This window comes from Stenella coeruleoalba, assembly GCF_951394435.1.
Source record: "Stenella coeruleoalba genome assembly, chromosome: 18".
NCBI lineage: Eukaryota > Metazoa > Chordata > Mammalia > Artiodactyla > Delphinidae > Stenella > Stenella coeruleoalba.
In genome coordinates, this window is record NC_137164.1 from 73,925,565 (window position 1) to 73,939,569 (window position 14,005).

Here is a 14,005-nt window from a genome sequence, read left to right on the forward strand (position 1 = left end):
ATGGTTCAACTTACAATTTTTTGACTTCAGTGTTGCGAAAGTGATAGCATTCAGTAGAAAATGTACTTCGAATTTTGAATTTTGATCTTTCTAGGGCTAGCAATATGCAGTACCATGCTCTTGTGGAGCTGGGCAGCGGTAGCAAGCCACAGCTCCCAGTCAGCCACAGGATCATGGGAGAGTCAACAACCCATGCATTAACAGCCATTCTGCACCCACGCAACCATTTTGTTTTTCACTTTCAGTAGAGTATTCATTAAATTCCATGAGCTATTCAACACTTTATTATAAAATAGGCTGTGTGTTAGATGATTTTGCCCAAAGTGTAGACTAATATTAAGGGTTCTGAGCACATTTAAGATAGGCTAGGCTAAACTATGATGTTTGGCAGGTTAGGTATATTAAATGCATTTTCAACTTAGATATTTTCAACTTATGATGGTTTTATTGGAGGTAACCCCACCGTAAGTCAAGAAAGATCTGTAATTATGACTGAGGATGTCTGTACACTCGCTTGCTGTGTGCCTCTGCCCCTAATATGTTAGCTCTGCAAGGCCAGGGACATTTTATGATGGTCTAGCAACTAAAATAGTTTGTGTCACATAAAATTATTAACAATTAATTAATAACAATTGTTGAATGAATTACCAAATTGGTTTTTATATGATGGTATGAATAAGGGCTACACATGTATACCCAATCTATTGTCTGGTGTTCATTTTTCAGGGCGGTCTGCTCACAGTTTAAATAAATTAGGCAGCACATTGCCCTGAGACATTTTTGTTACATGATTATTTCCAGAATGGTGAATACTTGAAATTTAGGGTCATGTGTGCAGGAAAAGCTGCTAAATCGAATGCCAAGAATGTCAAAACCCGGTCTCTTGGCATCGGAGCACTGGCAAAAGAACAGATCAAAGTTTGGGTTATGCTGACTATGTACCACAAATGGCCTGGTGTCATGTTCTACTAACTACATGGCCCTTTCACAGTGGTACATCCCCACCTTGTCTTTCTTTCCACTACTATAAATTAACATCCATATTATCAATATAGTTCATTTTGAACACTGGCCTTAAGAGAAAGAATATTAAATTCAGCAGAAGTCATGGCAGGCTTTTTCCAACAGCTTTGCAGGAAAGCAGAATGATTATAGACTAGTTTACATTCTTCTTATATTAAAAATTATTTTCCAATAACAAATGTAATTTCTCATTGTGGAAAAATGCATAAAAGTATGAAGAAAATAACTGCTTCCCTTACTGCCACTAAGAGAGAAGCACTTTTTGAACATTTTGGTATTCTGGGTATTTTTCTGTTATGGTCTTTTAACGTGTGTGTGTGTCTGTATGTGTGTACACATGCACATTAAGTCTGGATTTCTCCATAGCATTTAAAGAATAAGAACTGCCACTTTTTAATTTATGTAACCAAAGCATCTCTGCCTTGAGCGCCTTCACCTCAATGATGGAGAGAAGTGTAGTTTTCGGGTCTCCCCATCAAATCCTTTTATCAGAGGTGTTTTTATCAGTCCAGAAAGCCTGCAAGCCCTCTGGTCATTGTACTGGTCTCCTTATCACTGGGCCTCTGACCTAAAGGTGTGAAATCTGTTTCAGGGTGGACAGCTTCTCTAGAAATGCAACATCCTCAGAGCGAAACTGAGTTACCTGGGAACTTCAGGTCAGCTCTAGGAGCTCTTCAATTGGTTCCCTTACTCACTCTTCATTACATTATATATTTGCACCTCGTGTTCAAGCAAATTCACCATTCCTTAAAGAACAAATGCTGAGCTATTAATCCGAGTTTTCGGGACAATATTATCTTTCTCTTCTTCAAAGATATGCTTTCATGAACCTCTTGTTGTAGTTATTTATTAATTATCCTTAGATCTTAAAAATCTTCCTCTACCAAATGCAAGCCGTGGGCTGCCTAGCCACCTGATTTCTGGCCCAATCCTCTTAGGTGTCTCTCTGGACGGCACAATGCACAGATTTCCTGCATGACCTCCCTGTGTCTGGCGGGTCTCACCCAGCGCGTGTTGCCACTGGCGATGGGATCATCTCCTGCCTCGGCTGCGCCTAACACGCCGCATGAACGGCATACAGACATCTTCTCACTCCCGACACACAACAAGACGAGTCACCGAAGAGGAGAGCACCCGGCGTCACCCACGCAACTCCCCCCTCCACCTCCATCAGTCCCCGAGTTGGGGACAGCGAAGTCACTCATCTCAAGGTCGTCAAGCAGCGGGCTTGGTGTTTCCGAGACGGAGGCGGAAGCCCTGGGGCCCGCCACACCCACGCCAAGAGCTGCGGAGAGGTGACAGAGCTGCCAACCAACACAAGGCGCCGCCCAAACTACTGGGTGGGGAATCTTCTAGAAGAAGGAAGGCGGGGACAGGACGCGCCCAGGTTAGAGGAGCGGCGAGTGTTTCGAGCGCTTCTCTCTCAGCTGCATTACACAGGGACGAAGGAACTGCACACACGGCGGCGCTGACTCCATATCCTGCATCTCCCCACCCGCGAGGCAAGATGGCGGCGGCCGGGAGGCGAACCCCTGGCGAACCCCAGCGCGGGGCGGAGCTGCGGTCTCGGCGAGGCGCGCGCAGCAGCCCGCGGCCCAGCGCTGACGAGGGAGCCCAAGCTCGGGGGCCCAGCCGCACCCAGGGAGGGTGCCCGGCCCGCGGGCCTCCCCTGGCGCGTCCCCACCCCCGAACTCTCACCTGCGTCGGCGCTGCGCGGCCTTCCCACCGAGGCCTCCCTCGCTGCTCGCCAGAACGCCGGCTGTCCGGGAGGTTGGAGGCCGACCCCGGGCCCCAGGTCTCCAGACGCCACCGTGGGGACCCGGAAGGTACTGGAGGTCATCGCCCCTCCTCCCGGCTTTTTCCAGCGGGAGGCAGTGGGCGCACCTCGCCTTCGCTGAGGTGGAGCCCGGGCCTCAGGGCAGAGGCCTACTCCAGCGTTTCCCGCCACTTCCTGCGGCCGCGATGCATTCTGGGAGCCGCGTAAAGGGAGGGGCCGCTGGGACCGCCGGCTCCCGGGCCGCGGGCTGGATCTCCGCAGGAGGAAATCGAGTTCCGGAGAAAAGCAGCGACCACTCAAGACGCCGGTTGTGAGGTGAGGTGCCGGGCGCGGTGGAAGATGCCAGAGACTCGGGAGGGGGGCGATTTAGGGAGAGTGGGCGCCTGAGGGACTCCTAATGCCAGGACCGGCAGGGCGTCCCTTTCTGACATTATGGCTTTTGAGACGCTTGTTAAGCTGTGCTCGTCGGTGCGGAGCTGATGTTCATGCGACGGCGGGGATGATTGTGTCCGAGGGGCCTGCGCCTCGGTACGTGGGTTCTGGGTTGTTGCTGCTTTAACTGGATCACAGTCGCGCAGGGTTGCAACAGAGAAGGTTTCCAGGGTGGGACGGGTGTTGTGTTTTTAACATGTTTCTCAGAAAACAGGTCCAGAGGGGGCTTGAGATGGGATGTTTAAGAGCTGGGATTGGCCTCAAGACCTGCTCTGGGAATGCGTGGTATTGATGCCCAAGGATTAGGATAAATTCGGACGGACCCCGCATGGGGAGGTCTTTTATATGCACCCCATGCTTCAGACCACAGCTTTCCCAAGATCTGACCCCAGAAACCTGATGTCAACCCAAAGGCAGACCCTGGAGTCCTGTCACTTTCTCACCAGTTGTGTGAATGACAGGAGAGCAGGTGTCGCCCTAGAGAGTGTTTTCTAACTTCCGACTTGGTTCCAAGAAAGGCCTGTTTTGGCCCGTGTCCTTCTTCCACGATCCTTCCAGTTCTTCCTAAGAGGGATCCCAAGGTGGTGGAAGTGTTACACATGCAAAAACCATGTAAAAACCAAGGTTCAGAAAGTTTAACTTTCTCCTAGCAGGTGAAAGCATTTTTGTTGTTTTCCATTAATTGTTTGTAGGATATACACACACTACTCTAAGTAGAGTTGTGAGTTTTTCACCAACGTATGGTTATACCACCATGGAAATGGAGAACACTCCACCATGGGAAAATAGTGGTCTTATACTGCCCATTGGTATTGAACCTCTCCACCCTTAATCTTTGATCTACTTTAGGTCCCTATTCCTTGGTATTTTCTAGGATATCATATAAATGGAGCACTGTGTTGCTGTATGACTCCTGTTTGTAAACTTTGATGCCACATTTGTAAAAGTGCATAATTATACAAACCTTGCAGTGTTCTAAGTTCAAAATCTTTGACTTAGAGAGAAATGCATTATGCCTTCAAAACTAAGAGATTCCACTGTTATGAGCCACCTTGTTTCGGGTGAGACCCTGTGCTTAGTTTTATTCATTTGCATGTTGGGATGAATGATGGGGGCATGGGAACAGATGAGAAACTGATAACTGTAAAAATCACATAATCTCTATACCACTAAGAAAACATAAATTGGCACTGAAAATGGGAGGAAAAAAAAAGAGCACAGCTATATAAAATAAAGATGAACAGAATCACTTATACCACGCAAAGTAAAATTAATGGAACACATAATTGAAGAGTTTAATTTAGTCACATTAAGTATTTTCAAGGAGATAAGGAAATATAAGGAATTATAAGGAGAACCAAGGGTCAGATTTGTATTAATTTATTTTTATTATTAATTAATTAATATTGAGGAATAACAACAGATTGGGAAGAGTAGAATAAATCTAAAGACAAATTAATGAACTTGAAGTTCAGATCTTGATACTTTACTAAAAAGGTGTCAGAAAGAGATAACAAAGTGGATACTGCAAAAGAAAAGTCTAGGAATATTGAGAACAGAAAAAAATGCATTAACATCAACATGAAAGGAGTACTCAAGGACAGAACAAAAATTTTTTTAAAGGAATGTTATCCTAGAATTTACAAGGATAAGAGAAAAATCATTGCTAGCTGATTGAAAAGCTTCAGAGTACTCCAGGCATCACACCTAGAAATATTTTTGTGAAATTTAAGTAAATGAAAGACAAAGAAGTGTGTTTCAAAACCTCCAGAGATGAAAGAACTCTTCCCTAGACAGAAAACAAATTCCATCAGATCTACCTCAAATTTCAATGGCAATTTTGATGGAGGAAGAAAATGAGTAGTATTTTCAAATGTTTAAGTAAATAACTTTAAAACTGTTATTTTTGTATTCAATTCAATTATCACTGGATTAATAGTTAAAGATAATTTCATCTTTCAAGGCATCAGATGGTATACCATGCCAAGATCTAATTATAAATACCCTCGGGGGAAGTACTCAAATAAGAAAGCAGTATCATGGAGGATGGTAGGCGCCAATGGAAGTAATGGTTTCACGTAACTTAGTAAAATGAAATGTTTTCTCACAATGTAAGGAACAGAATAAAACAAAAAAGCAAGCAACAGATGTCTATTCTTAACAATTTAGATCTAAAGTTCTAGATGTTTTTATTGTACATTGACAGAGGAGGGGTGGAGCAATCGAGAATGGAGAAAGAGACCCTGAGTATGAGTACCGGCAAGTGTGCTCATTTTGTTGGGGGATGATATGGACAATGGTAAACTGAAATTAGCAGGGGAAATAATTTTACTATCTAGTAAGGAGGGAAGAAAAAAAGAGTCCTGAGGCCAAAAGTTTCAAGAATTTCTACTTTTGAGCAATGAAAATAATTGAAATAGGGCTACCTAAATCGTCTTGGGTGGCTCTAAAAACAATGCTGAAAGATAAAAAACATGGTCAGAGATGAATTAACACAGTATCAGTCCTTTTTTATAAATATGAAAAGAAGCAAAATTAAAACATGTACATATTATTCAAGGATATCTTTTTTTTTTTTTTTTTTTTTTGAGGTACGCGGGCCTCTCACTGCTGTGGCCTCTCCCGTTGCGGAGCACAGGCTCCGGACGCGCAGGCCCAGCAGCCACGGCTCACGGGCCCAGCCGCTCCGCGGCATGTGGGATCTTCCCAGACTAGGGCACGAACCTGTGTCCCCTGCATCGGCAGGCAGACTCTCAACCACTGCGCCACCAGGGAAGCCCCAAGGATATCTATTATTGTGATAATTCTACAAAGAAACAGGAGGAAATGATTATCACCAAATTAAGAAGAGTGATACTATCTCCAGGAATCAACGAGGACAAGATTGGGGAATGACCCACAGGACAATCTAAAGTACTAACATATTTAGCAAAGCTTTGATTCATGGGGTTCATTTTTTTATTATTCTTTAACTTCATCTATTTGCCATAGACATGTTTGTATGCACGATATATTTCCTAACATATTTTTAAAACAAAATATTTATTACAGTTGCTGAATTTTCTCTTCTTAATGGACACCAACGTACAAATTTTCATTAATAACAAACTACAGTTGATCCTTAAACAGCACAGGTTTGAACTGCACTTATTTGAACTGCACTGTCTACTTATATGTGGATTTTTTTGAGTAAATACAATACTACATGATCTGTGGTTGGTTGAACCTGCAATGAAGAACTGCAGACACAGGGAGCGGACCCTGGGGACTTGAGCATCCTGGGATTTTGGTATTCATGTTGGCTCCTGGAACCAGCCCCCCTCGGACACTGAGGCAAGACTGTACACAGATTTTCGACTGCTCAGGGCGTTGGCACTCCTAACCTCTGCATTATTCAAGGGTCAAAACTGTACTTGCTAGAGAAAATTTTTCATCATTGCTAATAATCAAAAAACTACCTGAGGGCTTCCCTGGTGGTGCAGTGGTTGAGAGTCCACCTGCCGATGCAGGGAACACGGGTTCGTGCCCCGGTCTGGGAGGATCCCGCATGCCGCGGAGCAGCTGGGCCCGTGAGTCATGGCCGCTGAGCCTGCGTGTCCAGAGCCTGTGCTCCGCAACGGGAAAGGCCACAGCAGTGAGAGAGGCCCGCGTACTGCAAAACAAAAAAAAAAAACTACCCGAGTGGAGGTGCATTGTTATGTCGTTCTGAGACATTGTGCAGTTCTTTACGGTGGGTTTGAAGAGTTTGTGCCATGCTTTTTGCTGTCTTAAATACACTAACAAAAATTATATAGAGTTGCCAAAGTGGTGATAATGTGATAACGCTAGTAATCCGAGGCACTACAATTATTTTAGAAACCAAAGTATGCACAATAAAAATACTGTGAGTGGTAAAAAAAATGACAGACATCACTTGTGTGGTTTCTCTTTGAATATCTAAAGAGCCCTGTGCAAACTAATGTGTTCTTAGCTAAAAAGATTGTTTCATATACTAATAAAGTTGTTCTTTTATTTTAGAATAATTTTCATATTTAATTAATGTTATTCAGACTATTCATTTCTTTATCAAATATGTATCAAATCCCCCACAATGGCCCATACGTGAAATTCACATAGTAAATTCCCGGTTCACTCTAGGTTGTTTTAAGTAGTTGTTGGATAAATGATTTGTGGTTAAAAATGAATGAATAAGTTATAAATTTACCAAAATTCCTCCAATGAATAAGCATCAAGACTGGGAGTTGAGCCCACTGTTCTGTATCTGAAGCCTTTGTATCTGTGCTGTCTTCATTTAGCAGGTATGTGAATTGTACCCTAATCTCCAGTTCTGGCTGCTATCTTCAGAACACACCACTACTATTTGTTTGTTTGTTTGTTTCTCCTGTTTGCATTCAGACTGCCCTGTGCCTTAGAAGATTAGTTTAAATGAATCAACATATTTATTGATCTGCTGTAAGATTCCAAGTAACATCATTCCTCGTGGTAGAAACAGATATTTGAGTCAGGTAAAAGTTTGTGTCAACAAACACATGGAATAGTTGGAGGTGGTGGATTGGGTGTCTGAGGAAGGAGAGCGTGACTAAGTCACATCACAGCATTTTAAAAATTACACTTGAGATGTAGATTTAACCAAGAGCCTAAACTTTTAACTGACATGTGAAGATTACCTCAATAATAGTCTTGCTTCTTCTACAGACCACGTTAGTGAATCACTGGAAAGATATTTTCATGTCAAGAAATGTACTGAGGGAATATGAGGGCAAACTGCCTACCTTCATTTATGCCAAAGATACCAAATGTTAAAAATGCAAATAGACACACTCTTTTCCTTGCATGCCTAACACTATGCAAATATAAACTTAGGAAAAGGCCCAATATAATTTGCAGCAGAAAAGTAAATAAGCAAGCACACTCTCTTGACATATTTTGTGGTTCAGTAATACAAGTCTTTTTGTTTACAAAGGAATTTTAAAGTGTTGGTCTTCATGTTTATACTCTGCTGCAAGATTCTGAGTAGGAGGCTTTTTTTTTTGATCTGGTATGTTTTTACACAAAACTCACATGAGATTACTGATCTAAAATAAATGTAAATATTTGTGAGATCCTGCATGTATGGGTAGTCTTTCATTATGTAAAGAGCAGCACTGCTGGCTAATGTTTAATACACACTAAAAGAGATAAAAATAATCAAGAAATTAAATTTAATAAGTGATGTCACTAGAGCATGTTGAATTGTAATGAATATTCACTGTTTTTCTGGTTGATTTTACTATTTTCTAAATCATATTACTTCAGAAGGCTATTGCTTTGACTATTCAAAATATCTTCCTTAGAACATACAATGCTTACATAAAAAGTGTGTATACCAAAATAGTACAGATTTCATTATATATGCATAAACACATGGAAGTGTACAGGAAATAAAAATGTTCTAGAGACAGACATATTCAATTCAGAAGCAAAGCATTAGCATTTTTCTAAAATGCAGCATCTCAAAAGAACAAAGCCAGTCTTATATAATGTTATCTATGTAATATATATTTTATATATTATTTATATCTCATAGTTGAATCATATTTGAATAGCTGGCCAACATTTTTGTGGCATTTCCCAAGGTCTCCGAAGAATATGAAAAATATTAGGAAAAATGCATCCAGGTAAGAAAGAAAGTCTGTATTTGGGGCACATATTTGGCGGGGGCCAGAGCACCTCCATCTCACTCCTCTCCAACAAGTCTTCCACACAGTTCTCAGAGTTCTTTTTCTAGCATGAAAATGCAATTTGTCATTGTCCCTTCCTTTTTTTTTCAATGTATCTTCCTTTTCTACAGAATAAGACAGACTTCCTTCTTTATAATATCAAGGTCTAGTTCTGCCCACCCATCGTATTCATTTCCTGTTTCCTCAGGAGTTGGTGTTTGTTTGGTTTCGTTTATTATGTCTCTGTCTTTTCCATTTCTGCTCATAACCTATTTTGGAAGTTATATCCCTGTATGAGTTTGCAATAATTTGGTTCATTTTATGCACTAGAAGGATGTCGGCACTGCCTCTGCCCTACCCCAGAGATAGGCATGTGAGATCGAACTCAGTAAGTCACAGTACCCTCTATTTTTGGCAAGTGTAATTAGTTCAGAAAAGAGAAAATGACCCAAAATGAGCCAATCCACGTCTTACCTGGAACTTTTACTGTAGTGTTAGGAGAACTGCAATGACAATAACAATAGCAACAAAAATTCTCATCCTCTAGCTAAACTGATGGATAGGAATATTCAGCTTTAGCTACTGTCTTTGCCAGTTCACTGAGAATGAAGCCAACACAGAAGAAAGAAGAGACAAGGTATGGAAACAGGAGTCTAGATGCTGTGATTTAAATCCCTAGATACGGCTAGGTCAGGAAGGACATTCTCAGTTCCCCCTAAATTCAGTTGAGGCAAGTTTCCTTAATAATACATCATTAGTCATTACTAATAGTTCTCTCATCTACATCTCAAACATTAATATTCTACAGTGTTGAACCTCTTATACTTTACCAAACAACTTATGTAATTTCATACTTCCCTGGTTTGGCACAATCCCTTCATCTAGAACTCTCTCCCATTGCCTCTCAGCTTAGTTAACCACTTCTCATCATTTCAATCCCAACTGAAATGTTTTCTCCACTGTCAAGATTTCTCTGACCCCATCTTCAGCTTAGTTCATCTTTCTCCTATTCTCCTCCTGCACACATGATATAATTAGTGTCTAGTTAAAATATTCTTGTGCCTGGATGTTTTCATAGTAATTCCTACACAAGTTGAGCAAAAGCTGTGAATGTTAAAACAAACCCTGACACTAATACTTTGTAAATTTTATGTATATAGTGGATAAAGAAATGTATTGTCTAAGTTTTGGAGGCCAGAAATCTGAAATCAAGATGTCAGCAGAGTTATGCTTCTTCTGAAACCTGTAGGGAGAATTCTTTCTTCTTCCTAACTTCTGGTGGTTTTCCAGCAATCTTGGATGACCCTTGGCTTGTAACTGCAGCACTTTAGTCTCTGCCTCAATTGTCACTTGGTCTTTTCCCTGTGTGTCTGTGTCTTCCTATGGCCGTCTTCCTCTCTTATAAGGACACCAGTCATATTAGGTAAGGGCCCACCCTACCTAATAACCTGATCTTAAGTTAACTGTAAAAACCGTATTTCCAAATAAAATCACATTACAGGTATCTTCAGGAGGAGACACATTTCATCCAATGATAATGGCTTTCTTAAATGTATACAAGAATAATATAAATCTATGTTAACAGGCATACAACATATGAAGGTGTAATATGTGATAATAACATGAAGGGGGAGGGATATACAGCTGTACAGGGGCAGAAATGTTGCAAACTGTAGAAGTTAAGTTCGTATTTATTCAAACTAGTTTGTTATAAATTTGATATTAATTGTAACCCCCAGCATAACCATTAAGAAAAATAACTAAAGGGCTTCCCTGGTGGCACAATGGTTGAGGGTCCGCCTGCCGAGGCAGGGGACATGGGTTCATGCCCTGGTCCAGGAAGATCCCACAAGCCATGGAGTGGCTAGGCCCATGAGCCATGGCCGCTGAGCTTGCGCGTCCGGAGCCTGTGCTCTGCAATGGGGGAGGCCACAACAGTGAGAGGCCCACGTACTGCAAAAATAAATAAATAAATAAAAATAACTAAAAACAAACAAAAAAAATAGGAAAGGAAATGAGAAGGGGATCAAAATATTACACTAAAAAATCAAGTAAATACAAAAGAAGAAGAAAATGGAGAAAATGAGGAACAAAATGATTAAAGAAGTATAGAAAACAAATAGTGAAGTGACGGTAGGAGGTTCTTCATTATTAGTAACTGCATTAAATATAAATGGATTAAATTCTCCAATTTTAAGCAGAGATTGGCAAAATGGATGAAAAAAAAGTGATCCAAATATATGAGACTCGCTTTGTATCCAGAAACACAAATCAATTGAAAGTGATACGTTGGCAAAAGATATACCATTCAATTAGTAACCAATAGAGAGCTGGGTTGGCTCTATTAATATATAAAAGGACTTTAAATAAAAAATTGTTACAGGAGACAATGAAGGATATTATACATCAATAAAAGTGTCAATTCATCAAGAAGATATAACAATTGTAAACACATGTGCATCAAACAACAGAGACCAAAAGTATATGAAGCAAACATTGAGAGAATTGAAGAGACAAATAGATAATTCAATATTGAAGTATCCAACTATTATTATTTTTCAACAATGAATTATCCTTCTTTCAAAAATGAATAGAACAACTAGACAAAAGAATAACAAGGAACTAGAGGACTTGGCCACACTGTAAATCAACTAGACCTAACAGATATAAGAACACTTCCTAACAACAGCAAAATACACATTTTCCTCAATTCACATGGAACATTTTCTAATATACGTCATGCCTTAGGATGCGAAACAAATCTCAATAAATGTAAAAATATTGAAATCACACAAAGTGTATTCCTCAGGCACAATTAAATGAAGTTAGAAATCAGTAACATAAGGAAATATGGAAATTTCACAAGTATGTGGAAATTAATCAGTAGGGGTCTCAGAAATGTGTGGAAGAAAAAATATGAGAAGATTGTTTGATTTTCCACAGAGATTATGAGTACTGTAACCAGGATGTGGAAGGATTGCAAAGCAAGTAGAATGGCAGGAAGCCTACATTCTGGGTTCTGGAGGGATGTAGAGATTTAAGGATCTGAATCATGCAAGGGTTCTTTTGTTTGTATCTTTGTTTAATTTTTATAGACACAGATGTTTGATTTTGCAATTGGAAAGTGTCCTGATGGAAATTTTTTTGGATGAAGATAGTTCTAGAAAAATTTGTGGTTAGTTTAGTTGATTTCTCATTTCCCATCCAACCTTCAGATTTGCTAGCAGGAGCCATGGAAAAAAGAGAGGTAGAATAAAACCCAAAACATGAAAGAGTTGGACATTCTGTACCTCATGTAAAATTTGTTTATAAAACCTTTGAAAGAAGTTGAGTTTCTAGTTCTTCTTTCAGAATTAGGGCAACATAACTTAAAAGCAATCATGATGTGTGTTATGATTGATAGTCACAGTGTGGCTATATTTTGCCATCCATGCTACCACATTGATCAATCATATGTCAAAGTGAACATTGCCACAAATACTGTTCTGTCTGTGCTTAGTTTCCTTTAAAGAGTGCTCACCAATTAAGCAAAGCCTTAGGTGAAAAATATATCATCTGGAGAAGAGAGTACAGTAAGTCCCCTACATACAAACAAGTTCCCTTCTGAGAGCACATTCATTAAGTCCAATTTGTTCATAAGTCCAACAAAGTTAGCCTAGGTACCCAACTAACACAATCGGCTATATAGTACTGTACTGTAATAGGTTTATAATACTTTTCAAACAAATACATAAAAAACAAACAAAAAATAAAGAAAACATTTTTAATCTTACAGTACAGTACCCTGAAAAGTACTGTAGTCCAGTACAACAGCTGGCTTACAGGGGCTGGCGTTGAGTGAACAGGCAAGAAGAGTTACTGACTGGAGGAGGGAGAGGCGGTGGGAGACGGTAGAGATGAAGGATCCTCAGCAATAGGAGACAGAAGGCAAGCTGCAATTTCACTCATGCCTAACATTGATGGAACACACGTTCGCATCTTTGAAAGTTCACAATTTGAAGGTTCGTATGTAAGGGACTTACTGTAGTTTGAAAATTTAGAAAGAAAAGTGTCTATTTGTTACAAGGCAAGACACCAATAAGATACAATACAAATGAAAAACAATAACTTCCATTTCTACTGCTTAGGTAAATTTTAGAGTACTGCCAGATCTCTTTGGATAGTGTACTAGCAGATTAAACATTGAGAGTAAATGTGGCCAGTTATAGTCTTCTCTTCAGCACACAGTTATCTATGAATAAAATACACACATATGCATCTTCAGATGAAGGATCTCTTCCCCTATATCCAGACCTTCAGCTCTTTGAAAAGTGAGACTAATAAAACAGAGGTTTTTAAAACAATGTCTTACCATGAATGAAGATTATTCTCTTACTAGCTGCTTTAAATCTGTTAACTCTATTATGTAACATTCAGCTAAAAATGGGAGAGGTGATTTCTTGAAAAACTAGCTAATATTGTAGCTTTGTAATATTTAGAGGCTAACACCAACCAAAATCCTAAGTCTATTTTAGAACATATGAAACTAGATTTTGCACTTAGTCATCAGTTCCACAGTACCCCCACTGACTGGAAGAAAAAGATGTACCATTACTTAAAATAGGTAAAATTCAGAAATATTAATTATTAAAAGCATTCTTCATCGCTTATGGCCATAAATATAAAATATGCAATACTAACAAGTTCTGATGCATCTAATGCTACTTATGTAAAAGAAGCAAAAAAATCTGGTTCTTAGCTAGTGTTAAAGCAGTTGACATTAGAATAAATCTAAAGGACAATTTAAATTAGGAGTATGAGGTTTGATTAGCAAAGTAAGGTAAATCCATCCTTAATGCACACATGTGGATGACTAGGTTATATCTTATAAGATACTCACCTTGTAAGAGATAGTTCTCTCTTTTTCTAAAGGTTGGCTATTAACTGGCAAGTGAACTCAGAGGGCCAGATGGCCACAGCCATACCAGATCATTAGACAGTTCCTGTTAAGATTTTGGACAACAATTAACAGAAGCCCAGCAGGAGTTCCCCACTGTTGACCCCTAAAGGGTGGCTAATCAGCAGCATATGTGTT

The 14,005-nt window shown here is 40.0% G+C and overlaps 1 protein-coding gene across 14 annotated transcripts in view; it reads left to right on the top strand.

The window, feature by feature from the left end:
• Window positions 1-611: 611 nt before the first annotated feature.
• LOC307176742 (uncharacterized protein) overlaps window positions 612-14,005 on the top strand; it is a 101,255-nt gene continuing 87,861 nt past the window's right edge. For all 14 annotated transcript variants that reach the window (XM_079903141.1, XM_079903140.1, XM_079903146.1 and 11 more), the window contains exon 1: window positions 612-3,115. In XM_079903141.1, the coding sequence (XP_079759267.1) occupies window positions 2,090-3,007 (918 nt within the window). In that variant the 5' untranslated portion in view covers window positions 612-2,089 and the 3' untranslated portion in view covers window positions 3,008-3,115. The remainder of the gene's footprint in view (window positions 3,116-14,005) is intronic.